At 37.9% G+C, this 25,329-nt stretch overlaps 1 protein-coding gene across 2 annotated transcripts; it reads right to left on the bottom strand.

Moving 5' to 3' along the window:
* Positions 1–455: 455 nt before the first annotated feature.
* Positions 456–24,919, bottom strand: LOC140947530 (inositol polyphosphate-4-phosphatase type I A-like). 2 transcript variants are annotated; one of them, XM_073396660.1, is made up of 35 exons: positions 24,753–24,919; positions 23,274–23,338; positions 22,604–22,691; positions 21,998–22,088; positions 20,971–21,034; positions 20,133–20,171; positions 19,506–19,587; positions 18,662–18,780; positions 17,084–17,197; positions 16,190–16,269; positions 15,821–15,872; positions 15,451–15,495; positions 15,063–15,091; positions 14,644–14,697; positions 14,104–14,181; positions 13,589–13,646; positions 13,063–13,165; positions 12,371–12,475; positions 12,101–12,212; positions 11,676–11,722; positions 11,516–11,570; positions 10,408–10,468; positions 9,919–10,024; positions 9,432–9,481; positions 9,159–9,243; positions 8,273–8,379; positions 7,449–7,517; positions 7,115–7,238; positions 6,659–6,726; positions 6,453–6,502; positions 4,760–4,900; positions 4,395–4,492; positions 3,514–3,626; positions 2,343–2,497; positions 456–1,538 (listed from the first exon to the last, which is right to left on the bottom strand). In XM_073396660.1, exons 1-35 carry the CDS (start codon positions 24,868–24,870, stop codon positions 1,403–1,405), a joined length of 2,961 nt encoding a protein of 986 aa, XP_073252761.1. In that variant the 5' UTR covers positions 24,871–24,919; the 3' UTR covers positions 456–1,402. The 2 variants fall into 2 exon arrangements, with proteins under 2 accessions (XP_073252761.1, XP_073252762.1); XM_073396661.1 differs by lacking the exon at positions 23,274–23,338 and having other exon boundaries at positions 24,753–24,890.
* Between the last annotated feature and the right edge of the window lie 410 nt (positions 24,920–25,329).

The following is a 25,329-nucleotide window of genomic DNA, read 5'->3' as shown; positions in this document are numbered from 1 at the left end:
TCCTTAATATAATTTCTTATATTAAATTTCAATTGATCTGACATTCTTTGCTAATTTGAAAATGCAAAGTGATTTTTCAGTTAGAAAATTAAACTAATCCAAGCATCCTCGAAATACACTTCTACTGTATCAAAAATGTACTTGGAGGAGTTAGTGAAGATTTACTAAAATACGATCTTCGCTTACCATAGTAGCGCATAACTTGCTTTGTAAAATCTTTAATATCATTTGTCAGCTCTCTCTCAAATCCTTAACGAAATTAAGGTTCATAGGGAAAACAAATAAACAAAGAAGGATACACCCTCTCCGTGCCACTTCTTTATTTTCCAGAGAGCTTACTCGCAATTATACACGGATTGGAGCATGACGCCTAATTGTACGGCTTAGATCAAGTCTTATACTACAAACTAAGAAAACTACACTTTTCCCCGCCTATTTTTTTTGTTACCGCGCTGGTATCAAAATATACACGAATTCCAGTCATAAAATTTTCGAGAATAAAACATTATGTACAGAAAAATAAGCGAATATTAAGAAGTGAAAATTTATGAATAAAGTGTAGTGATAAAAGGTTGTTACACTGGTGCCTCCATATAACGACGTCCTCGGAATGACGAACGATTTTCTTTACCCTAGTAATGGTAAATGAAAAAGAACCTCGATATAACGAAACCTCGTTATAGCGAACAAATTTTGCCAGTCCCTTGCGCCTTCTTTTTACATGTATCGAGGTTTCACTGTATACACAAAATAATTGTGGACTATCTAAGGTATATCTACAGGAGGTCAACTCTCTTGGGCGGGGATAACTGGTGGATTGTCTAATGAGAACGAATTTCCCTTGTTTAACTCTTTATACAAGTTCATAAACTACACATCTAAATTTGTTGCCTTATTACGTAAGACATTTTACGCAAGTGTTTCCGTGCGCTTTCGGAGCAAAGAGCGAGGAACGAGAGTCAAAGGCCACTCTCGTTCTATCTTTCGCGCGGCCAAAACAGAAAATCCCGTTCCACGTCGTTCCTCGGCCGGAGTCTTTCTTTGCTCTGAAACCACACGGAAACGCTTACCACGCAGGCTACTAAGCCAAAAAAATGGTAACTGAAAATCGCTATTTTTAATTACCAAGGCGCTTAAAATATCGCTAAAATTTTGCTATGGATAATATTAACTGCTAACATGTCTTCGTTTCTCCTAACTCCCTGGGTAATTATGTACGTAAACAGCCCTATTGGAAGGGTTCATGTGCAAAAACACCTTAACAAAAAATATATTATGTATAAAAGATAAAGTATGAGACTCGTCGTGATAGTAGTCTTCACGACCATTTTTTGTCTGGCCTCACAGTACTGAACTGAGGAGACGCATGGTTACCATTATATAGCCTGCATCGTAAGGTGTTTTATGTCTGAACATTTTTGCCGTAAGTTCCGTTAGGAGGTCGGTATTGTTTGGGAAGAGCCATGACCTGCCACGAGTTGAAGGCATAACTACGTACTCCTGTGTTCTTGAAAGTGTTTTCTCGTCTTGTTCCTTCACTAAAAAGGAAAAGAGTTTGAAGTTGGATTAACTGTTCACAGTCCCTGTTTTCGAAAGATTCGAGAAACTCAAAGATCGTTGAGATCGAGTACCTCCCCTCACGGGTGACCAAAAATACCGAGTCTAGCCTGGGGATGAGTATTAAATCTACCAAGCGGACGGGGGTTGGGGTAAAAGGAGGAGAGAAAAATAGCCTTCATCCACCGCTAACCCCGACGGCGACCCTCTTTGTACATTCGAAACCAAGATGGCCGCTCATAACGATAAGCGCTCGATCTCCACGATCTTACGAAAAAATAGGGCACTGTGAACAGTCTAGAAGTTGAATATAGACAACTTACTGCACCTCCACAAGGCTATAAACAAAACTTTTAACATATAAATGATACTTGCTGCTCGAATTCCAAGAATAAATTTGAAATTTTGCTTTTGCTATTCTGAACGGGTAGTTGTCGTAAAATTCCGAAAATAAGCTCCGGGGCTTATATTTTTCAAAGGCCCTTTTTGAGGGGCTTATTTTTGGAATCGATTGGGCTAGCCATATTGTTGGAGGTAAATTTACCGTTTTTGCTTTGTTACACTTTGTATTTGAGGGCAATTTTCCAAGTACAAGGCCCCGGGGGGCTTATATTTGGAGGGGCGATTTAACGGAGGGTTCATTGCGTTACCGGTTTGGGGGGCTTATGTTTGGAGGGGCTTATACATGGAAGGGCTTATTTTCGGAATTTTACGGTAGCTTAGAGAAAAGATGCATGGCCAAGTTAACGTAACAAGCTCATGACAAGACATTCCCTTGACAATACCTTCTCATGGCGTCCAAAGCCTGCTGAAAAAACTGTGAATCCATGTTATGCTCTCGTTTGAGTATCATGCACTGTTCCAGTGTGATTCCCATGCCTGTGCGATCCTTGGCGCTTTTACAACTCGTGAAACGACAGCCGTTCAACCGCCAACAGATCTGTAAAAAGTTGGATATCAAATACATTTTATCATTGTGTACTCTTAGAAAATATCAGCGCAATACAAAGTCACATATACTAAAACACCAAACCGGCACGGTGTAACGAGTACTTAAAAACTCATTAAAAATTCATAAAGAAAAGACAAAAGAAATTTTAAAAGTTTAATGAGTGTCTTTTATCTGAAAAAGACACGGTTAAACTTTACGTCCAATTTTTTACACCAAAATAACCTCAAATCTAAATAATATATTTGTGCAAGAATGAGTTGATCTATATCAGAGATTTTGAAGGCGTTGAAAAAACTCACAGTCTTGTATTATCAGGTTTAAAAACCCTCGTTTCCACCTCGAGCTTTTAAACGTGATAATTAACTCCTGCTCGTTTTTTTAAACAGTACGGTGACAATCGACTGAGTAGTGCGCTCTCAAAATTAGCGCGTGCTCTTGGGAGTAAGTGTGGCACAGTGGTGAGAGCACTCGTCTCCCACCAATGTGGCCCGGGTTCAAATCCCGGCGTCGACGCCATATGTGGGTTGAGTTTTTTGTTGGTTCTCTCCCTTGCTCCGAGAGGTTTTCTCCAGGTACTCCGGTTTTCCCCTCTCCTCAAAAACCAAAATTTCCAAATTTCAATTCGACCAGGAATCGGGTAGACGAAGAACCACTACGTGGATGTGCTACCTGCAAATCGTTATTTATTTATTATTTTTATTTTATTTATTTATTTATCTATATAAGGTAACACGACTTCACAGTTACAAAGCAACAAAGCAGTTGATCTACTTTGGATATGGTTCGGCGGAGCTTTAGCCTTGAAACTTTCACGCTGTTTGTTAGAAACTTTGAGGCTGTGGATGAAATCCTACAGAGTAATAACTACTGGGAAGTTTTCTTTTGTCTCACTTGAATTTTCGCAGCATTTAACAAAACATAACCCTTTAATTTTCATTATTTCCACAAGTAGAAACTCTTGGAAAGTAAAAAGGCTAAAAAAGGCATAATATAATTAACTTTACCTCTTCGCTTATGAGTAGAATGTCTACATTCTTTCCTCGTCTGCTGTCGATGTTTGATTTCAGGGATTTCATCAGCTGCTCTAAACTTGGTTCTCCATCTTTTCGCGGGGAAACTAAATTCATAGAATCATAAATAAACACCAACAAGAGAAAATGATGGAACACAGCCTAGCCAAAGTTATTTTTAGACTAATTAAACCTTTGAAATTAATCAGAAGTTGGTTTCCGAAGAGCTCCACAAATTTTTATTCAGTGTTGTTAAGGGAGAATTCACCAGTCGCCATTACAATATTCTGCACTGTTTGCCTTGAGGCAGTCGCACGTGTACTTTACGGCGTTTCAAACAATGTGCAAACGCCCTAGGAATTAGACTTCCGATTAATTACAACCTCTAAAAATGACTTTAGTGAAATTCGCATGTCTTCTGGCCAACGTCCTAAGTTCGTTGTCCCGCTATTTTCTCTTGACACCAGTGAACCTCACTAAGTACACCTGATGCAAGCAATCGTGAATTGAGAAGCTATGGGTCGAGAGAGGGGGGAGGTCTTTGCCTTTAGCATTTCTTGCCCTTTACTTATGGCCCCAATATTTGCTTTTGCTTTGGTGAAACAGTAAGGAGCATAGTTTTAAAAAAAATACAGGCACCCGCAATCGCACGTATTGAAGATTGATTAACGAAGAGGGAATTTTCTCTTAATTTTGTCTAGCTCTAGTTTGAGTTGTCGTGATGACAATTTAAACAAAATTACAAACAGCACGTGCCTTCCTATCCGATTCTTTTGGATATAGTTGACAGATTTACGGTAAAAATTGGTATCGTGTTGACAGGGAGAGGGCTAAATCGCAAGGAAAAAAAACGAAAAAAGGAACGTTTTACAAACCTGCATCAGGAAACTTGTCCTTGAATTGTTCAAAGTAGAAATTCAAAATGCTGTAATTGTCACCATTGATCTTTTCCTGAAGACTTGTATCTCCAAATCTGCAAAGACAACATTTTTTACTTCATGGTGTCGGAGGGATGAAACTCGGAAAGCGGTTATTTTACAATAGCAATTACGCATAAAATACGAAAATGTGTTCCAAATAAGGGATCCTAAAAGCCATCCATGTCATATCACAGTGAAGTCGGTCATGACAAAAAAAGGATTTTTCTCTTTCAAGCAAGATACACATGATATTTTTAATTACCCTGCTTGAGGATGTCACAGCACAAATACAAAAGCTCAGATTTCTTTAGTTGCCGTACCTCTCTGCGAGCGTTGCGTGTTCATTAATCCCTTGCGTAAATAGCACAGGTATGACCTTGACCAGCCGACCCTCCTGTAACTCACGCGGAAGTCGATGGAAGTGAATGGATGGTAGTGACAAGTTAACTTGTATGTATCCCCTGCAGAAAAAAAAAACACACCGGAATAAGGTTAGAAGAAACGAGCACCTAAACAGATTCCAGCACTTGGTGGGTGTCATGAGTTCATAACCCGCGCGCAGCAAGCAACTCCCACACCAGACGCAAGGCCTCGTACATCACGGCGTTTTCATGGACCGTTTATTTTTAGATTTAGAAACTTTAGAGCAGTTTTTCTTGTAAAAGTGAGCCCTTTTCTCTGTCTATAAGCGCATTCGAAATATAAGATATGAAAAAAAAAGAAAACTATAAGTTATTTAAAGGTCACAAATACTATTTTCAGGTCTTTGGGTTTTGCTGACTGGTTTGTGGGACTTCCAAGCTGCCGTATTTCCTCCGGAAAAATAGCCGGGGCGATTATTATTGCTTTCGCACAAAAAGGGGGGCGATTATTCCACTCTTATTCTAAACACTGCTCACTGTAAGACCTGCCCTAAATATTTTGTTTTATTTTCCCATTAAAAAACGATCACATCAAATAAACTGAACATGGGCTTTTTTAGCACTCTAAATTTGGTTCCTTCACTACTTTTCAATGTCAATATCCCCGGGTCAGAGCTTGAATCGTCACTGATGAATTTAGCCGCGTCAGACTCCACTTCAACTTGACAGGGAGGGGATAAAAGAAAGAGAAGATGGCGAGAAGGGTGGGGGAGGTTGCGCGATTATTCCAGGGAGGCGATTATTTTAAATATTTCCGTCTAAGGGGAAAGGGAGCGATTATTCGAGGGGCGGCTATTATTCGAGGAAACACGGTGTTCTAACTTCGCGCCACAAATCGTTCTAAAAATAAACTGATTAGCAACAGCGCTGTGATACGAGTACATGAAAGTTGCTCGCTCCGCCGGTCATGGTCTCCTCGTAGGCGTCTCAAGGGGGATCAACGTGCGTACTTTCAAGACGGTGAAGGATAGCAGCATAAAACATTCTACGCGCTATTTTTGAGTCAATTATTTTGATTATTTGCGGGACATAAGAATGAGCTCCTTATCAAGGGGGAAAAGGTGTTGAACGCCACCTGAAATAGAGTGACGCAGTAGTACGCCAAAAAAGAGACAGGGAATTTTCCACTTTAAAGCGGGAAACGATATCCCAATGTGGGTGAAGAATAAGTTATAACAAACTCAAAAACCAATTAAACCGGGGCACTAAATTCTATGGTGTGACCATTCATGTGAATCACGTTTCAGCAGTTATTTCATATGGTACAATTTGTTTTGAATGAAGCATTTGAGTCTGTGGGCCAAGTCCCATGGATTGACCATTCAACAGATTACCGAAACCTCTTCAGCAGTACTGTCACATGGAACATTTTATTTCAGCTTAGTATGTAGTTCTTTCTAGCTTTTGAGTCTGAGGACCAAGAAATCTTATGCTGTGGCCATTCAAAGGAAAACTCTTCATTTGTTTTTCTTGATGATAACTAAATGCGGCATTTTTAGTTAATTTTGAATTTGGTAAGTCCGCACTTTATAACGGTAAAAAGGTTGACAGTGTCGATCACTGGGTCACGTCCCTTACAGAGTAAACAAACCTGTTTCCACTCAACGTTGGAATTTCATCTTCTCTGTCGCACTCCTTGAACTGAAAAAACATATATAAGCTTACAACTGAAGATTTTTTACAATGAAAATAACAAAATAACAATTCTTATCAACACAGATCTTCTAAACTTCCATGATTCTCGGACTACCCCTTACTTTCTTCATGCTTTGACAAAATAGACGAGCTGACTTGTACCTTAAATTTGACACAAGTAAGGTTAGTTATGCTGACACAAGCATCTTCTAGCATTCCCATTTCATCACCTGACAAAAGAATAAGAACCGAAGAAAGCGTAAATGTCGCACGAAAAACAGAACCTGAGCGAATTTGACATTTTGATTTTCCCAAAAAATGGCTAGGTACGAGCAATATGGAAAAAATACATTGCAAGTCACTAACATGATTTAATGACAAAGTTATGCTTTTTCCGACTTACAATGCTTGTATATTTGCCTCCCTTTTCTGTTTTACTAGTCGAATGTTTTCTCGTTCATTTATCCGCCCCTGACGCGGACTGCCAGCGGAGCTTTCCCGCGTCTAACACTGGTACTAACACTAACATGCGCGACTTATCTGTCGCATTTTACGGAACTCTTCACAGCTGAAATAAAAAAAGTGAATGATTTTATCAAAAATACTCAAAGTACGTACCATTTGTGCTAAGAAGGCTCTCAAAATGCGCCAGGAATCCAATCTGCGCAAGCTGTTTGAGGAACACGTTGTTTGAAAGAGAGTTGTGGAGTTTGCAAACAAAACCAGCCACTAAAGTTGTCACCTGCAAAAACAAGTGCTAAAATAAATGAAGTTTAAACCTCGACTCTTAATCATTAACATGTCCCACACCAAAAAAAAAAAAAAAACAACGAAAAATGTTTTGAAAGAAAAATCGTTGCAAAATAGAAGAAATGAAATTCGGGCGGGATTGTGGAGAGAAAGCACCGGAAGGCGCGAGAATTATTTATTTTTCGCAGGAGAGTACACTTACTGCGTGAGAAAAAACCATGTCCTGTCGTTTTCTGATTTCGTAGAGGATCGAAGCGTGTTTTGCTTCTTCCTACGCGGTATGTTTCGTTGGAAGGAAATAAAGAGAAAGAATAAAAGTAAATTAATATTAACAGAAAGGCATTTCCTTTTTTACTTTTTTTGCTTTGATCTCGGTTACCAGCTATTACACCGACGTTTAGCCTTATAATTGTTTATGGAAAACGAGAGCGACAGTGATAGCAGTAAACTCGGACCAGCCGACAACCTGAATTCTCTTCAATAACAGGGAACGTTTTGTAAAAGTAAATAAGGGAAGGTTGGCAATTTAACAAAACGAATATTCCATTCATTCTTGTTGGATACGAGATTGGTATAGCCAACTGTATCGCGCTTCCCGCCTCGCAATGGCTATTAACCACCTCGTATCCAATGCGGACAATTAATTGATCAATTATCCCATAACAGGGTTTTGCGAAGTCCTTCTGACCAGATTTACCGCCGTCTTGAGCAAGTAATTGTCTTAACAACAAAAACAAGTAGGCAGCGTGGCCGAGTGGTCAGCGCGTTGGTCTCGCGATTTTAGTCCCACTCCGACAACTAGCTGGATTTGTTTCTTGTTCCTCTCGACTCCAAATCCTAGGCCACGCTCGTAAATAGCCAACTGGGTGCCTCCTACCAGTTTGGTTCTTACTCAATTTATGTTCTATAGAATTATTTGTTTATTATTTGTTTCTAGCCATTTAAGTGGAGTGCCTGTAAACTAGCTGCAAAGATTTGGGGACTTCCACTATAAACAAACTTTACCTTTCTACAACTCACGCTTACCTGAAGTTGGAGGAAAATCATTCCTAAATAGATTTCTTTCACCAAGCCATCCACAGCTCTGGAGAAATCATGCGTCTCTGACAGTATCACACTAACCCACGAATTTCCTGACGATCAAAGATAGCAGTCATTGGAAAAAACCGAACACTTATTATGTCGCCTCCAGAGAGTACCCTAAACTTAAGCTACTGAATAGGATTTCGTCTTTTCTGGATCCAACTACCCTTTTGAAGATTTATAAAGTAACATTTTACCTATTTTAGATTACGGTTGTATTAAATGGGGATCCTGCTCCAAGAAGGACTCTAAACCACCTAAATTACTCACAAACGATGTGCGATGTGTCTTAAGCTAGCGTTCAAAACTGTTAACAATCAGCGTTGTCCTACGCAACTTCAGAATTATATAACCTTGAGATCTGAATGCCGTGGTTAGGACCTGGAGAGGTAGTCGAAGAAATTAATCTGCCTAAAGTAAAATCCAGTTTTATTTTAAATTCTCTTAAGCAAAGGATTGGAACGAGTTACCCAAAGAATTACAGGCTGATGGCCTAAATTTAGGATCTTTTAAAGCAAATCATTTTTAATCTTAAAATATTTTATTTTCTGCACATAGGTTTATACCAGCTGTTTTTTTCTCATGGAGCTGATCTATTTTTGCAGTATAAATAAAGTATTTATTATTATTATTATTATTATTATTATTATTATTATTATTATTATTATTATTAACTTAAAACAATGCTAGAAATATAATGTAACAGCCAATATCTAATAACTACTCTTCCATCCAGCCATTATTTGGGTAGTTACGACGAAACACTCGAAGGGGTGCGTTGCGTGACAACCCAGATAACGGAGGTGTAGTTCTCACAATTCATTGCTACCTTCAGGTGGTGGTACGCCCTGGATCATCCCGTCTACGTGACTCTGCATCATCATGAGGCTCTGGTCGACGAGAGTGGAGAGCTCCTAAAAATGGAGGAATAAAATTTTTTGAAAAGTTTTTTTGAAATTTTTTACAACTGTTGCTGTGAAACGAAAGAAAACGCATTCACAAACTCAACATAGAAGTCAAAAAAAGACCCTTGTGTAATGGACGAGTTGCGCGGCTATTGGAATGATTATAATTTGCAAATAATTTAAAACCCCATATTTACCTGACATTTAGCACTTGGCTTTGTGAATATTTGAACATTCCAGAAATTATCTGCGATGAAAAAAGGGAATTAACACTTAACGCTTCACAACATATCGGTGAACATCAGATTGGATGACAAAACAAAACTGGATGAATGAAAAAAACAATCGATATAATGACAAAAAACATCTCTTTCTGAGCACTATTGAGTAAGGCTAATTGTACGGAAGGTTTGTGAACATTTTAATGCCAATAAAACTCCTTTAATAGATTAATTTCCAACCAAAACAACCAGCTTCTATTCTTCCATAATTTACAGCCTCTACCATATTCGTCAAATACCTCTGAACGTAAAATTTCCGTAGTTTTTCAGAAGTATATCAAGAATAGAAAATTTCCAGGAGTCCCCCAGGGCCCCGGAACAAAATTTTATAATTCCAGAAAATCTGGGAGTGATAAGAACCCTGACAGTTAACAATGTTCAACATCAGTTTTCTCCGCCATACCAACATCTGGTTCATCTTCGTCTTTAGGAGATGGAACAGCTTTTTCCAACGAAGATAGAGATTCCACAACCAGAGAAGCTTCCCGGAATTTTAACAACTGATTGGCCTAGAAAGAACCAAAAATGACTAAGGCTCTTTAGAAATACACTGAAGAGGATTAATATTACCCGGCAATAAATAACTCAATCATTTCGCATCGGTTTGTGTTTAGGGCGAGGCCAAAGTCTCAATTATGACTGCTGTAGGTTTGGAGATCTGGGAATGAGATAAAGCAAGGATCGATTGACCTGCACTCTGTGGACATCCCCCCCCCCCCACCCACCCACCCACCCCTCACGACAAAAATATACCCAAATATTTACCCTTCACTCAGGTAAAGACCGGGGGTGTATCGAGAAGCGTCGACAGTAACAGCAGCAACAAACCAGCCGTCAAAACATGAGAGGAACAAAGTGCTGAGAAAGAATTGACGTGCTCCTTAAGTGTTACCTTATCGGAAAGACGAGACATGGTTTCCATGAGTTTGGTGACATTCCCTGACTTGATAGCGCTAAACAAAGAGTGTACACAAAGTGAGGAATAACAGTGTAGTGAGCTCTTCCTAGTAAGAACACCACAGAAGCAAAACTAAAGGCTTGTTTACACGGAGATGAGCGACCTCAGATAGGCGAGGTAACATGTAACGGGTCACCCCATCTATCATGTAAACGTGATCAAATTAAAATGAGAGATTATATGGATAGACGGGTTACCTCACCTAACCTGGTTACCTCACCTACCTGGGATCCCCTACCTCCATGTAAACAGACCCTAAGTGTCCACCTTAGATAGATGTTCGATTTATAGAGGCTCAAAGAAAATGACTAGCTAACAGCAAACGCCAACATCAGGTGTGCATGAGCTTTAGAGACGTCTCAGTAATTCAACGTGTCCACTGAGAGAAAGAGGTGACTGCATACAACCGCAAAGTATTTAGAATGTATTACAGTATTATCAATCAAAATACTGAATTAGGTGTGAACAGCGCACATGATTAGCCTCCCACGCAGACGTTCTTAGGGGTTCGTCACGCGTTCTTGCCCCACGATAGTGGGGAAGGAACGCGTGACAAACCCCTAAGAACGTCTGCGTGGGAGGCTAGCACATAATGGGTTAGAGACGTCAATTCTACGATATTATCAGTATACGGTTTTGCCTGAATACATGGATATTATTCCCAGGGAACACCAATCGTTTCCTACCAAATAAACCAGTTCCGCATACAGTAGCTTAACCAAGATTAGCCTGACAAAGACGTTTCTGAGCGACACACGTCAACTGGAAGTGGTGCCTATTGCCTTTTAATTCGCTTTGACGCCACCTAATTGAATTACTAAGTGTCTTTACTGACTTATAGAGGTGATTTGCCCAAAGTATTTGAGCAAAACCGCTGCCAAAGAATGCAAAACGTCCTCTTCCGGTTGACGTACGTTGCTCAAAAACCTCTTTAGCTCCCGCCGTCAACCAGTGACTGTCAAACTTTTACCAATTTCTGTTAAAAGTAACAAATAACAAGCAGAATGGAAAAAAAAAACGAAGAAAAGAAAAACTTTCATACTCTTTTAATTGTTCACAGTGCTGGCTCAACTGAGACTTGAATTTTTCCAAATTAACTGCAAAAGTAAGAAAGAGGTAACAAATGAATGGCTGCATGGCTTTACGGAAAGGTTAAACCAAGAAACAAAGCTATATATGAAAAAAAAATTGCTTGTATTCACCTCTTAACTGTTTCACCACGGGAGCTTTATTTTCACTCTCACCGCCGCTGTGTAAAAATAACAACAACACATTGATCCTTTTAAACAGTTAACAGCTATTCGGGGAAGGAAATTATATATTTTCCAGTATCTACATCGTCGATATTCACTGAGCCTATTGTTTTGTAAAAATAGACTGCAAGACAATCCGTCGAACAAAACGCTGGGGCGAGGCTGAAAACGGAGGGCGAGACTGGGGAGAGACGCACGCCCTACGGGCGAGTGAGGCTCGCGCGCAAACCGGGGTGAGACTCTGAAGGTCGATTTTAATAGACGGTACGATATTTGCTTACGACTATCGTGCGCGACTAGCATACTTCATGACTTCGCGACAGATGGTGTCGTGTAAATCATACCCAGTCTAAGCTTTTGTCTGTAAAAGTCACCTGCGTTGTGCTTTTCTGAGCGTCATGTAAAGTCTCCTGAGTCCACCCTGGCCGAACTTCAACGTGTGAGCTGCTGGTGCTCCAACTGTCACAATATCATACATGGTCCCTGCTGTACATACAAAAATTTCAAGTCAACATCAATTAGGTAATGAAGCAGGTTTCAATCTACTCTTTACTCTTTCTTTCTTTAACCCCAATCAAGCGTACTCTAAAGAGTACATTTGATTGGGGTTTACGTTTAGTGTAAACAAGCGTTAAGACACTTACTTCCTTCACTGTCTTGCATGACCTTCATTCGTTGAATGTGTAAGTTAATTGGTACAAAGGCCAACTTCTTGTCGTTTCTGAGTCTAGCAGGCTTGAAACATGTACCTAGAGAATTTACCAGATTACTGCTGAGTAATTTACGGTGGAATGGACTTCTGACCTCTTTTGCTTTGGACTTATCCAACAGACAAGCTACTTCTCTTGTCGGTCTTTTAACACTGATGCATGTGAATGTTCTGCAGCGTAGCACTTAGAACGCAAAAAGCGGAAAAACTATAACCCTCTCTTCTCCGTGATTTACCACCAACGACATGCTCCCGTTTGATCTCGTGCTCAGTTAGAGTAACGGTAGATCTATTAAATCCATCAGCCAGAGAACTGAGAAACTTTGTTGGCTATAAATGCGGGAGAACGGTGAGCGTTATATCGGAGTCTTATACTGAAAAGCCTGCGAGCAGACCGCTCTCATTTCTCTTGTTGCACGCAACCTCGTTGCCACGGTCCTTTCCCGTCCTCCTTTGACCGTGCGAACGTGGTTGTGATGCACGCGGATAAGAGACGTCTTCGTCGCCAATATATTGTTTCAATATCCTTCTGTTCGAAGTTAGAATGTCCCCTATTTCGCGAGATATTGTAGGTTTTATTCCATGAATTTTACTGAATGAGCACTCTGACAATTTTACTTTACAGACCTTGTAAGGGAACAAGTTCTTGTAGGTTCCCTTTGTATGCGCATATGAGTTTGAAGTGATTATCAAGGATCTCTTGGCGAGCATTCTCCCAGCTTGGGTTCAACTAAACAAAACAAGCAGACAAGTCAAGCAGTCAACACAAAGCAAGATTTGCCAAAATCCCAAATTTCATATGACAAAACACTTTTTAAGACGTTTCAACAAAGGATTACATTTGGGTGGTTACACTACAGAATTTGCTTCACAGATTCAGAAGTTAGGTTTAATTAAGGGTCACAGTAAAGGATTTGGTTCACAGACTCAAAATTAGAATTATAATGCGTTTCTAACAGACTGTTTGCAGACGTGAATGCCAGTACATGCTTCGAATATATCACCACTGTCATAGCCTTGTATGCAAATGTTCTTTTGGCTGGTCATGTGCAATTCTCCCTCGAAAAAGTCTCCATACATCTGTAAGAGGCTATTGTTGTTTAAGTGCATCTATTCATAAAGTGCGATAAAACGAAAAGAAGTAAAATCTTACATCTCCTAGATGATGTAGCTCCAGGATCTTCTGCTGCTCTTCGGCAATGTAAATTTTTCTACAGGAGGAAAAAAATTTACTAGCCATTCTCTCATCTCTGATTAACATATGCGGGATGAATACTCTTTAGCATAGCAAAATATTAGCATATTACAAGAACTCGGTTGGAAGTTTACCTAAGTTTACGCAAGAAATAAAGTGCATTTGACCCTCTGGAAATTCAATAGATATTATTAGCATACATTGCAAACAGAGGTTTTGAGACTTCCACGTCAATTTTTCCCAAAAAAGGCTTTCATCAGCTTTGAACCTCTTTTCCTTAAAAATTGGGAAAACTAAGCTATGTCTTGCATAATCAGTCGCCCTGCTAGCGGAAGAGCCTTTCTTTCACTAGCTCGATATCAAGAAGAAAAAAGAAGGCTCTGTTCACAGGATGATACATAGTCAGTGTCAGTGGAAACAAGATTATGCCCTCTTGAAAACAAAAATAAGGTTTAAGAAGTTGGAGAACTTACAAAAGTTGAATTGGAATTTTAAAAGTTAAAACACTTTCTCCCATCAGTTCAACAACCTTGAGGACTACACCTCTGTTCCTGGATAATAAGAGAAAGAACCATGTTAATGAGCAACTGATGACTGCACTCACTACCGTGTGTCTCAAATAAATAAATGACTACCAAAACCGAAAAACCTACAACATTTACTGCAAGTTTGCAAAGAATGAAAAAATATTCATTTATGGGTACAAGAGAGTTTCATGAGAGTCTGCTATTTTGCATCCCCTGCAGATGCTGCCAATGTTTACCAAATACTCTTTTCTACTGCACATTTTAACAACTAAAGCAAGTTAAGAAGTACCCCAGTTCGGGGCTTCAAAAACCCGTCTGGTGGTCAGGGACAAGCAGATTTTCCTTCCGGGAAGCTGCCACTTAACCTCGTTCTAGCTACACTATAGCATTAATTTAACCATCTGATGTTGAACAGTGGTAGTCTTACGTTACAATTTCCGAGGAAAGTTGTCAAGATTCAACGTTGCAAATATTGAAGTGACTTACGTTGTTGGGAATCGGTAGCTTCTCTTCAGAATGTGCTCTACCATCATCATAGTCCTATATTGAGCAAATGAGATTTTAAGTTAAAGTAATATGTTAGTCTACTGATTAATCTATGGATCTGTTGATAATCCCATCACACCAAATACTGACCAAAGGAATTTAAATAAACCAAAAAACCTCAACTTTTTTGGTAACATCCTAAGAAATAAATAGTACTGTGAAAAAGTTATGCTTTGAAAGAGGTTTCACTTAACTTAAAAGTTTAAGTGACAAAACATAATCTCCCTAAAACTTGGTCTTATAAAAGAGTGAAAGGGTTAAATCAGAAATCCTACCATCAAGAGACCAAAAAATAATCATCACTGTATACCTATTACATTTTTTAAACAATAATATTATGATTACGAAAGATTTATCACCTTCCACTGTTCCTTCTTTCTTTTTCTTTCTAAAATAACAAAAAAAAATTAAAATAAGCAGTTCAATCATGTACATTAACCTTACGAAAGGTGACAAGAAATCAATGACAATTACTTCAATGCCAAATGACATGAGAAAAAAAAAATGTCCAATACATAATATAGCCTTTGGGAAACAACACTGACCAAATGTAACCTTTTTAAACAAAAACACAGCCTGAGCATTTTACTGTCGGAAGGTGCTTGATGTATATAATTATTTTGTACATGGTAAATACCGTATATAGTTATCTTAAAAAATAAAGAATTTGGTGGTTTAATTCTATGATTCGATCTTGATAGGAAAACATCAATTCAACTTAGAGGACCAAATTTAACATTCAAATACCTCCACATTCTGAGAAATGCTTTTTGAGGATCTTCGACCATCAACCTGCCAAAACAAAGCAAGATTGAAATAACGGGTATTTTTTGAAGAAGGTTTTGAATTGGTTGAAAATTTGCTTCAACCAATCACTACCCAGATTTGGGTAGTCATCGGTATAGAATTTCTGCACTCGTTCCTCAGATGACATTTTGTGGGTGGGAAGACTGTTGGTGGCATTGCAAAATGTTGGCCGTTTCTCAGGCTGGCATTCTTATCATTTAATATAATACATTTAGTTTATTGTCAGTGATAATATTATTACTGTCACTAGTAATAGGGCAACAAATTGTTTAAATTCAAATAAGTTGGTCTGATAAAAGCTGTGTCTTACCTTCCATCCAAGAACAGTTACAGTTCCACAAGCATCAGGAGAATCAAGGGAGCTGCAATAACAAATGAAGAAACCTGGTAGTATTTTTCAAAAACAGCATAAGCTATGATTTTCCATTTCTATAAAAGTTTAGATTCACCAAGACTCGACATGATCTACTGTAATGAACTAACTAAACTTGGCGAAAATTCTAATCAGCTTGCAAAAAATTTACTGGTGGTCAAAGGAAGCAGTGGTAATGATAGCTACAGATAAGCAGTACAACAGTTAATATTGCCAAAACTTTTAAAACTAATAATTATTTCTTTTAGATGATAATGCAGCAAAAAAAAAGATAACTCTTGTCTACTCATCCATATCAAGACTTACGTCAAAGTTAGAATCAGTTTTTGGTCTGATGCAGTTAAAATGTCCCCCATGGTGCAAACAGCTTGACCTAATAATGACATCTAGAAGAAGAAACTGTTCTGTCAGTTACATGTTATGTGAAGAATTATTAATTATTTTATTTCAGTTACAAATAACTTGTTAAAATTTACATTCAGTTAAAGAGTCAGGTAATTCCATACCAAATGTACGGTGGTTCATTAACCTGCCATGGCCTTCGTATCATTTGTGAAATCACTATTTTTTGATCTTTGCGGATTTGTGCATCAAAATGCAAGACAACTGTTTTATTTATATTTTAATATTTAAACCAAGAAAATCAGACTGGCAAACTTCAGGAAACACAGTGCAAATTAATTTTGTGTCCTTATGTTCAAGCTGTTCTTGGTATTTTTTTTGTGATCTTATTTTCAGGTTGCTCTAATATTTGACTGCCAAACTTAACATTCCAAAACAGGAAGTTTTTAAAGCGATTTTTATATGGCCTTGTAATGAAAATGGGCGAACAAAAGAGAAACAACAAACAAAAGGAAATAGAGTGATCAATTTGACTGGTTTATTGAACGGATACAAACGTGCATGGCTTTTTGGTTGGCTAAGCGAATGCTCGGGTGAAAAAACTTCATGCCTGAGAACTTGCTAGAAATCAATCGATACTTCGCTCTGATGTCATACTGCAACATGATTGGCCAATCGAACAATGCCCTCTCCATTTAGGGTTTTCTTTGGTCTAAAAACGAAGAGTCATGTTTTGATCTTTTCATCCATTGGCTGATAAAACAAATAACAAACACTTACTGAAAACATTTTTCACGGTCATACAGGGTCACGTATAAAGTATTAGTATTAAAATAGCAAGCAAAAGTGTACGTATACCTCTTCTTTTTCTCTGTCTCTGACATCAAAAACAGCTAGCTTCAATCGTGTCAGTTCATTTACAGAACCCTCAGGAAACACAACAGTTGTGAGGAAATAGGGATCACAACTTTGCTAAAAATTAAAAAATAGCCACATTATTACAGTTTACAGGTCAAAGTTGATTTCAGGTTAAATTTTTAAACCTAGGTTGATTCTCAATTTCCTTTGTCTCCTAGCCCTAGAATCAGCCTAGGTTAAATCAAAATTAACCTGAAATCAAATTTGACCTGTAAAATATACAACAAGCATAAAAGGTAACAAAAACAGATCCACCAAAAATTCTTGCAAGGTTAATAAATTGATTTAAGGACAAAGAGTATTGATCCAGACAAGTAGAAATAAATAAAACTCCTGGGGTACAATTTCTTTTCTTGCGAAAATGGCAAGAATCAAGGAGGAAGGAAGTAACCAATTGTTTGTTATATTTGAATATATTTATATATTTGAAAAAGAAATTAAAGTAACAACAACAGGGACAACAGTGGTTGCCCACCAAAAATAAGACATTGAACTGCAGGCAAGACAATGAAGTGGTTACCAGAACTTTATTTGTACAGAATTCTTCAAGCACTAATGATACATGATAAAGTACAGCATAAATTAAATTGTGGTATAGTAACCTAGGAACAATATGGATATACCTTGGCAGCATACAAAAATCCTTATTTATAAACTAACTAGGATAGTACATGCACTCTAGTTGGCTGAGAGGCGTGTTTGTATGAGAGTATGTACATTCTTTTTCACCTTGGGTTTACATAACTGTCTTGATTTCTCCCAACCCCTTTTGTGTTTATATCAGGCTATGCAAACACTGAAAATGTTTTGTATTGCTTAAAGAATAGTAGTCAGAGTGATTTTACTAATACTGTGAAATAGTATCCTAACAATTAGTTATAATTGCCAAATAGTTATAAGTACACAAAAGAAAACAATAAAATAAGTGTGTAATAGTGTGTAGTAGTCCACTACCTATTTCATGGTTTAAGTAAAATAAGTAAGTAAACACCATTGTTTGAACCCAGGAGTCATTTCATAAGTAGGTTGAGCACGACTAACTTACAATCACTAACAATAACAATAAACAACTGTTAAACTCTGACAACAGATGGATCGAAAAGCATGAATGACATTTCAAGTCTTCATAGCCAATAACATCATGGCTTAACTGACAGACAATCAACAACATGTTATTGCAACTTAATTGACCAATCAGGTCAATAAACAGGGTTTATTTTAATCCCATCAACTGACATGATACAACACACTTTGACTCTTAAGATGACTACTGCATGGATTGTCAAAATGTCAGACACTGTAAATAACAGTCCTATTCAGGACTAAGTTCACCCAGACAATCATGCTCAAACTACTAATGATTTATTATTATTACTATTATTATTATTATTATTATCATTATTATAATTACTATCATTATCATTATCATCATCATCATCATTATTATTATAAAATATAACCAAAAAATCTTTACTCATATTTAGGAAAAGTTTCCATTGAGTATCTTTTGCCACTGACCTCTATAATTTCAGTCTGTGCATGTTTACTCCATGATGTTGATGGAGGTGTCATTGTTCTTATTTCAACAAAAGCATTTGGTAACTGTCCTTCCTCTGAACTGACCAACTTAGTGCAAGCTGAAATGGAGACAGTGTGTAATCCTGTTAGTAACTAAATGCACAAAGAAAAAGTTTACCACAACAAGTTTGGAAGCTGTGCAAGGCATGGCAGCCTAATGGTTGGTGTGCTGGACTCCGGATCAAGAAGTTCCAGTTAAGGTAATTGTGCTTTTTTTTTTGGCTAGACACTTTACTCTCACATAGCCTCACTCCGCCAAGTTGTATATATGGATACGGGGAAATCTGGGCAGCCCTGCAATGGACTAGCATATCATCCGTCATCTGGAGGGGGGGTGGGGGGTTGGTAAGGAGGCTAAGGGAGAGTCAAGCTTTCTATAATTCCTTATATATGAAAACTGGGATCATAAGCTTAGTTAGGCACCAGTGTGATTCCATAGCTGAGCGCATGATGCAAGTTGATATTGTCCTTTGTTTTATCCCACTTAAACAATTTAAGGTACTAGGGTATTTATTTGCCAGTGCAAGAAGATGTACATTGTACTGAACCTCACTGGCCACAAACAAAAAAACAAATTTCATCTGACCTTCACATCCATCTGCATTTGACAGTCTATCCACTGCCACACACCTTTTAAAAACATTGGCCTGTACAACACTGTACAGTGGTAATTTAAACACCGTACTGTGTAGGCAGGTATGCTTGCATATAATACCCACTGAGATTAATTTTTAGTCAATTTAAAACTGCTGTATAACCAAGTTGAACCAATTTTTTAACTTACCAATACACATTTCCAGGAATGGAGTTTCATCTGCATCTGCTGCACTAGTGGATGAATACTGACCAATGCCAGGCTTCAGTGGCTACAGCAAAATAAATGACTATATATTATTTCTAATAAATCACAGTCTATCATAGAGTGGAACCCTGTAATGTTAACACCTAGTATCTCACGTGGACACACCCATTATAAAACAGTTAAACAACAGGGTAACTAATGCCCACATCAAAACCACAGCAATAAATGTGTCAGCATAATAGCTTACAAATAAAATGTAAACATTATGCCAGAATGAGTTAACCAATGCCAGCTGCAATAAGGAAGTGAAGTTTTGGGATTAAAAGAATAGTATTATAATACTAAAGATGTAGTCTGGTACATTCATATGATTTATCTGCACTCTGTTCCATGTTTTCTACAATTTATAAGAGAACCACACTCTGGCTTCTGTGGCAAGTTCAAAAAAAGTGAACCCCTTAACTGCATCAGCCTTTCAGAAGTACAATCCATTGCAAAAAACAATGCCATCAGTTGACACAAATATATAATAATTAAGTAAAATAAACAATGTTTAGAGTTTTCCTGCTAACTCATTATTATTATTGCCATGCACACAACCTACATTACCTCTTGTTGGGCTAAGGGATGGAATTCTGGTAAAGGATCCTGAATATTAACAAAATGAGGGTGAAGATCAGAAGCCAAGAAAAAAGGAAAAAAAAACTAATAATTTTATTCAATCTGGTTGTCAAACAATTCATAGATTCTAAGGTAGCAGACCAGCAGCAAATTCCATCAACCGACACGACTCCAGCCCCCCATCCAAGTTGTCATACCATTTAAAGATCAGGTCTCTGCTAATATAGTGAAAAAACGTCTCACAGACCTCAGCTTAAAAATCAACACCACTATTCAGCCCCTGTTCATCAGCAGAAACTCAACGAAGACCTTAAATTTCGAGAAGTCAAGCCAGCCATTGTTAACCAACAATGTTTAGTTTATCAATTTCAATGTAACTTGTGCGATGCAGGATATGTTGGTTATGCTCGTGGCCACCTTCACAAACGCGTTGATGGACACAAACAGAAATTGTTGTCAATTTGTAAACATTATCTTAGCAAACATAACTCAGACGTACCACCTTTTCTTTCAGAACAATTTCACGTGCTCACTAAAGGTTCTAACAAATTTGATTGCCTAATTAAGGAGATGCTCTTTATAAGAAAACTCAAACCATCCCTAAACGTGCTGGCGGACTCGAATCGTGCAAAGGTATTCACTTGAAGAACCTGTGATCCTTTGTTATTATGCTAATTTGTAGAGACAATAAAAATCAAATCTGCGCATTACTTATTCATTTTGCCTTGAGAATGGTGTCATGATGATACCGAAACGTCGGCTTTTAACGTTAATATTCCCTTGCTTAAATAATTTTATTCATATTTAAAAAAGATACCAACTATACCTTTCCAGTGATTTCCATCAGCTGCTTTCTCAAACTTAACAGTTTGTTTCTTAAACTTTCATAACTTGAAGAAAAAAGAATTTAAAAAAGGTTTTTCATCCTGGAGCTACAATCACGGACAAAACTGTTCAAGACAATTCCATCTATTTTCTAACTTTTGTGCCCTAATCCCATCTCCTCTAAACAGAAAAAGTAAGCCCCCCCATCAGGTCTAAAAGCCAACATGTTTAATTTCCATGCTATCCTAGACAACTTTGGATATCAAGGGGCTGGATAGGGGGAGGGGGGGGAAATCGCGCATTTATTTGGTGAAGGATTCAGCTTTTGCTAGGATGACAGGAAAAAATAGGCATTTTTGTGATTTGTCTCAACAGGTTTTCTTGTCCGGGGTTGTAGCTAGCACACTGCGCGTTCATGAGGTTGGCTCATATAATCAAGGTTCAGCAAAATTTGTATGCCAGTGTTGAGATCTTTTTCTATAGGTCACCCGTAATGGCAAAAAAAAAAAAAAAAAATGAAAAGTCGTTTGCTGACACACAAAACATGATTTTGAAAAATGAATTTTTAACCTCCCATTCACTATACTGACAGCTTTTTTCTGAACAAATATAGTTATAAAATTATCCAGTAAAAGAATACATCGTTTCTGAACTGTAACTGTACACAAGGCTAAAATCCAATGCAAAATGCACACCCTCAGACTTCAATGACTACCATAAAATTCCGAAAATAAGCCCCGGGGCTTATATTTTTCAAAGGCCCCTTTTGGGGGGCTTATTTTTCCAGGGGCTTATCTACGGAAGGAAATTTGCGTTTTGAAATCGATTGGGCTAGCCTCGCTCATAGTTGGAAGTAAATTTACCGTTTTTGCTTTGTTTCACTTTGTATTTTAGCGTAACTTTCTAAGTGTAAGCCCTAGGGGGCTTATATTTGGAGGGGCAATTTAATGGAGGGTTTTTTGCACTACCGGTTTGCAATTGGGGGGCTTATATTTGGAGAGGCTTATTTTTGGAATTTTACGGTATACCTTGCATTTCTTATCTTTTCCATCCATTCATCTGTCTCTTTTGTTGACTTTCCATTCAAATGATATCTTTGTGTGTCATCCTCATCAAACACTGTCAGCACAAACAGAAAAAGCAACAACTGTCATGACCTTATGTTATATCTATACTGACAAAAAATTAAAGAACTGACCAAGACCTATACTCACGCATTCTGACAAAAATAGAACATTCTCCCTTAAATCAACAATGCTCCAACAATGTTAGCCAGACACACCCTTGAGTACTAAAAGTCTCCACTGAGTAGGCAAAGAGGTCTACGCAAAAAAGTAGGAGTGTTTCTCTGCCTTGGTTGACCATGTGGTCGCCAATGCAACTCTATGGTAACATGATTACTGACTAGAGGATTTAACTGTCAGGCTTGTCACTACGATTTCAAGTTGCCAGGTAGATACAACAAGCAGAAGGGGAATTAAACAGCTAAGGGTTTCTTTTGGTTCTATTATTCTTCCATTTTCCTTTGATAGTAGCCAGGGCCACATTCATAGTAAGAGGTGGAAATCCCCAACCCATGCCTCTATGTACCATATATATAATGACAGCCCTGAACTCTACTGTACTGTACCCACCTATTGTGAATCCATGCTTCTTTTGAGGAGATGAATCTTTTAAGACCCGACATCTTTCCAGCACAATTGCTCCTGCAGGATCTGAATTCTACACAAACCATGTACATTCTTTAATATTCTTTTAAAGCTAGATAGTATAGAGTAATGGACAATTTTTGTCCATTAAAAAACTTGAAGGAAAACATTGTATTCTTGAGTTAAGGATTAGCTCAGTTGGTGGAGCGCTCGACTGCCGAGTGGGAGCCCATGGGTTTGATTTCCAGGGTTGGACCAATACTCAGGGTACTAATAAAATAACTGAGAAATGTGAGTACTGTCTTTGACCCACAAACAGCTCATAGGAAAATGCTTGAACCGTATTTTCTGCCCTTCCTTAGACTCTACACCAATTTATTTGAGAAGTAGGATCTATGACCATCACTCAGTCTAGCAAATAGTGAATTAACCCTTTAAGCCCCAATATCCACAAACAAATTCTCCATACTGATCTCTATACATTTCCTTACAGAATTAGTTGGGAGAAATTGATAAAAGATCAGAGATTTTTCTCTTTGTGATCATTTGATTAATTCTCATAGATGTTGCACTTGACAATCTATGGATATTGTTAGGAGAAAATTGATGTTGGTCACTATTGGGACTTAAAGAGTTAATGCCATGGCTTTCAGACCTTGTCCTTTGTCTTAAAGTAAAACAACAGATTTCCACGCAGACGGAACCATCTTTCTGTATATACTGAAACAAAAGGCACAAACAACATGCCAAGATGATTTTTCTTTCTTTGAAGCTTAAAGTAAAGCAGCACAAATACTTTACAGAGGCTTAATCAATATAGCCAAAGATAACACTCACAAGAACAAATTTACGATAAATATTTATTATTGTACTCGTCCAGATAATAACCCCCTCCCAGTCAAACCAAATTGACTAAAGTTAAGGAAACAATATGTGCTATTGCTGCTATTTTTTGTTCCCAGTAATCATGAACATAGGGCTTCTGACAACTCAAATTAAAAATTAAAGCCAAATTTTGTGGAATTTTCAGAGACAGAGTCACAAAAAAGGCAGCCGATTTCGTAGGGATTTAGCAAAATTCTTGGGGCTAACTTCCCCGAAAAACAATCGCTAAAATTTCGATTTTGCCAATTTTGCCAATTTTGTGGGAATTTTCTGGGCAAATTTCGCTTGAGCTTGATCAATAATTATTTGATATTTTAACAACAACGCGCTTGAGAAATGAGCCAATAGCAAAGCTTTTAACATCATGACTAGTGCCCAGTTTTTTGCAACATAATTTACACGTGGTAGTTTTGGAAAGTTGTTCCCTCATTGAGGTAAAGAAGTTTCAAGATAAATTTGCAAGTTTACAGCAACTAAACAGCCCCAATAGCCAAAGTTTCAAATATGTTGTATTTTGCATGTTTTTGTGAATTTCACAGGATTTTGCAGATTTACCTGAATTTTGCGGCTCTGCCGGCCGCAGGAAATATCAGAAGCTGTGCTAAAAGTACAATTTGATTATTGCATCAATCTCATAATATTTCACACAAATTGACAATTCAAATAGAGTCGCAACATGAGGCTGTGTGGAAATCTTACCAAAATTATATATAGTGGCTCTGTTTGCAAGTAGAAGAGTTCTGGAAATGACATTTAACTTTTACAACAGAAAGTGCCAATCAAATTTTGGAGGATTCCAAACGTGGTTTCCGGTTGCTTAAAATTTTAAAATACGTGAAGCAAAATAGGTCGAAAAGTAACGGAGCCTAAGCTGACTTAAACTAACAAAATGAGCTCCACTGCAAAATATTCTACCAAATTTCCAACTTTCAAGACCTCTTCTATTCTTGAATTTCAACGCATAACCACTGTTTTCCTGTAACGCAATTAAAATGCTGTAAGCTCAAGCATCATGCAGTTTTACTCCAAAACGGAAAAGAGGAACTGCGAAACGTTAGAAAATTCCGTTGTCTCCTTCGTAACGCCTCGCCACAGCGCAGTAAATGTAATAAATGCAATAAATTTAAACAAGACAAGGTAGCCGTGGGAAATTTCGAGTCAAACATTCACTGTTGTGATTGATCATTTTGTGACAACTTCAGCGAGCTCCCAGCTGATTTTATCGTAAAATCATCTGTAACATAGTTACCTTCGTTTCGCTGCCAAAAGTGTCCTTCTTTTTCTTTTAACCACAAGACACCCTCTTTGTCAAATGGTATGTCTGTCCGGGTGGCGATAAAAGTGAGCTCTTTTTGATTAAATCTCATATTTACGGCTTCAGCTTTCCTTTCCCAAGCAATACATCCGCCATTTTGGAATGATTGGAGTTCTGCAACTGGTTACCAGGCTTTTCGCTATTGTGGGGTCAGCAAATCTGCAGCAAATCTGCAGCAAATCTTCAGCAAATCACGACTGTGACCAATTTTACAAATTCAGGTAGGCAGGAGCCCATAACCAGACGGAGAAACTCCTATACAACTCCCATACCAGGCCTACCAAGGCATTTTTACGAACCAGTTTATTTCTAGACACATTTTAGGGCACTTTTTCCCGCGAAAATAGAATCTCCACCACGTCTATGAGCGCATTCGAAGTATAAGATATCAAAAAGGAAAACTAAACGTTATTAAAAGGCAAAAAATGTCATTGTTAGGTCTGTAGGTTTTGCTGACTGGTTTGTGGAATTTAAAAGATATTCAAAATTCGCGCCGAAACCGTTCTAAAAA

This window comes from Porites lutea, chromosome 9 (assembly GCF_958299795.1).
Source record: "Porites lutea chromosome 9, jaPorLute2.1, whole genome shotgun sequence".
In the NCBI taxonomy this organism is placed as follows: domain Eukaryota; kingdom Metazoa; phylum Cnidaria; class Anthozoa; order Scleractinia; family Poritidae; genus Porites; species Porites lutea.
The sequence above is the reverse complement of the archived record's forward strand: the minus strand, read 5'-3'. Positions and strand labels throughout refer to the sequence as shown.

Coding starts and splice junctions, on each gene's coding strand:
- LOC140947530 (XM_073396660.1), bottom strand. CDS start 24,870: ATGAGATTTAATCAAAAAGAGCTCACTTTTATCGCCACCCGGACAGAC. Junction 12,476..13,062: donor AGAACTTGTTCCCTTACAAG/GTCTGTAAAGTA, acceptor TAAATTCTCTAG/GTACATGTTTCAAGCCTGCT. Junction 6,727..7,114: donor GAGCCTTCTTAGCACAAATG/GTACGTACTTTG, acceptor TTCTTTTGTCAG/GTGATGAAATGGGAATGCTA.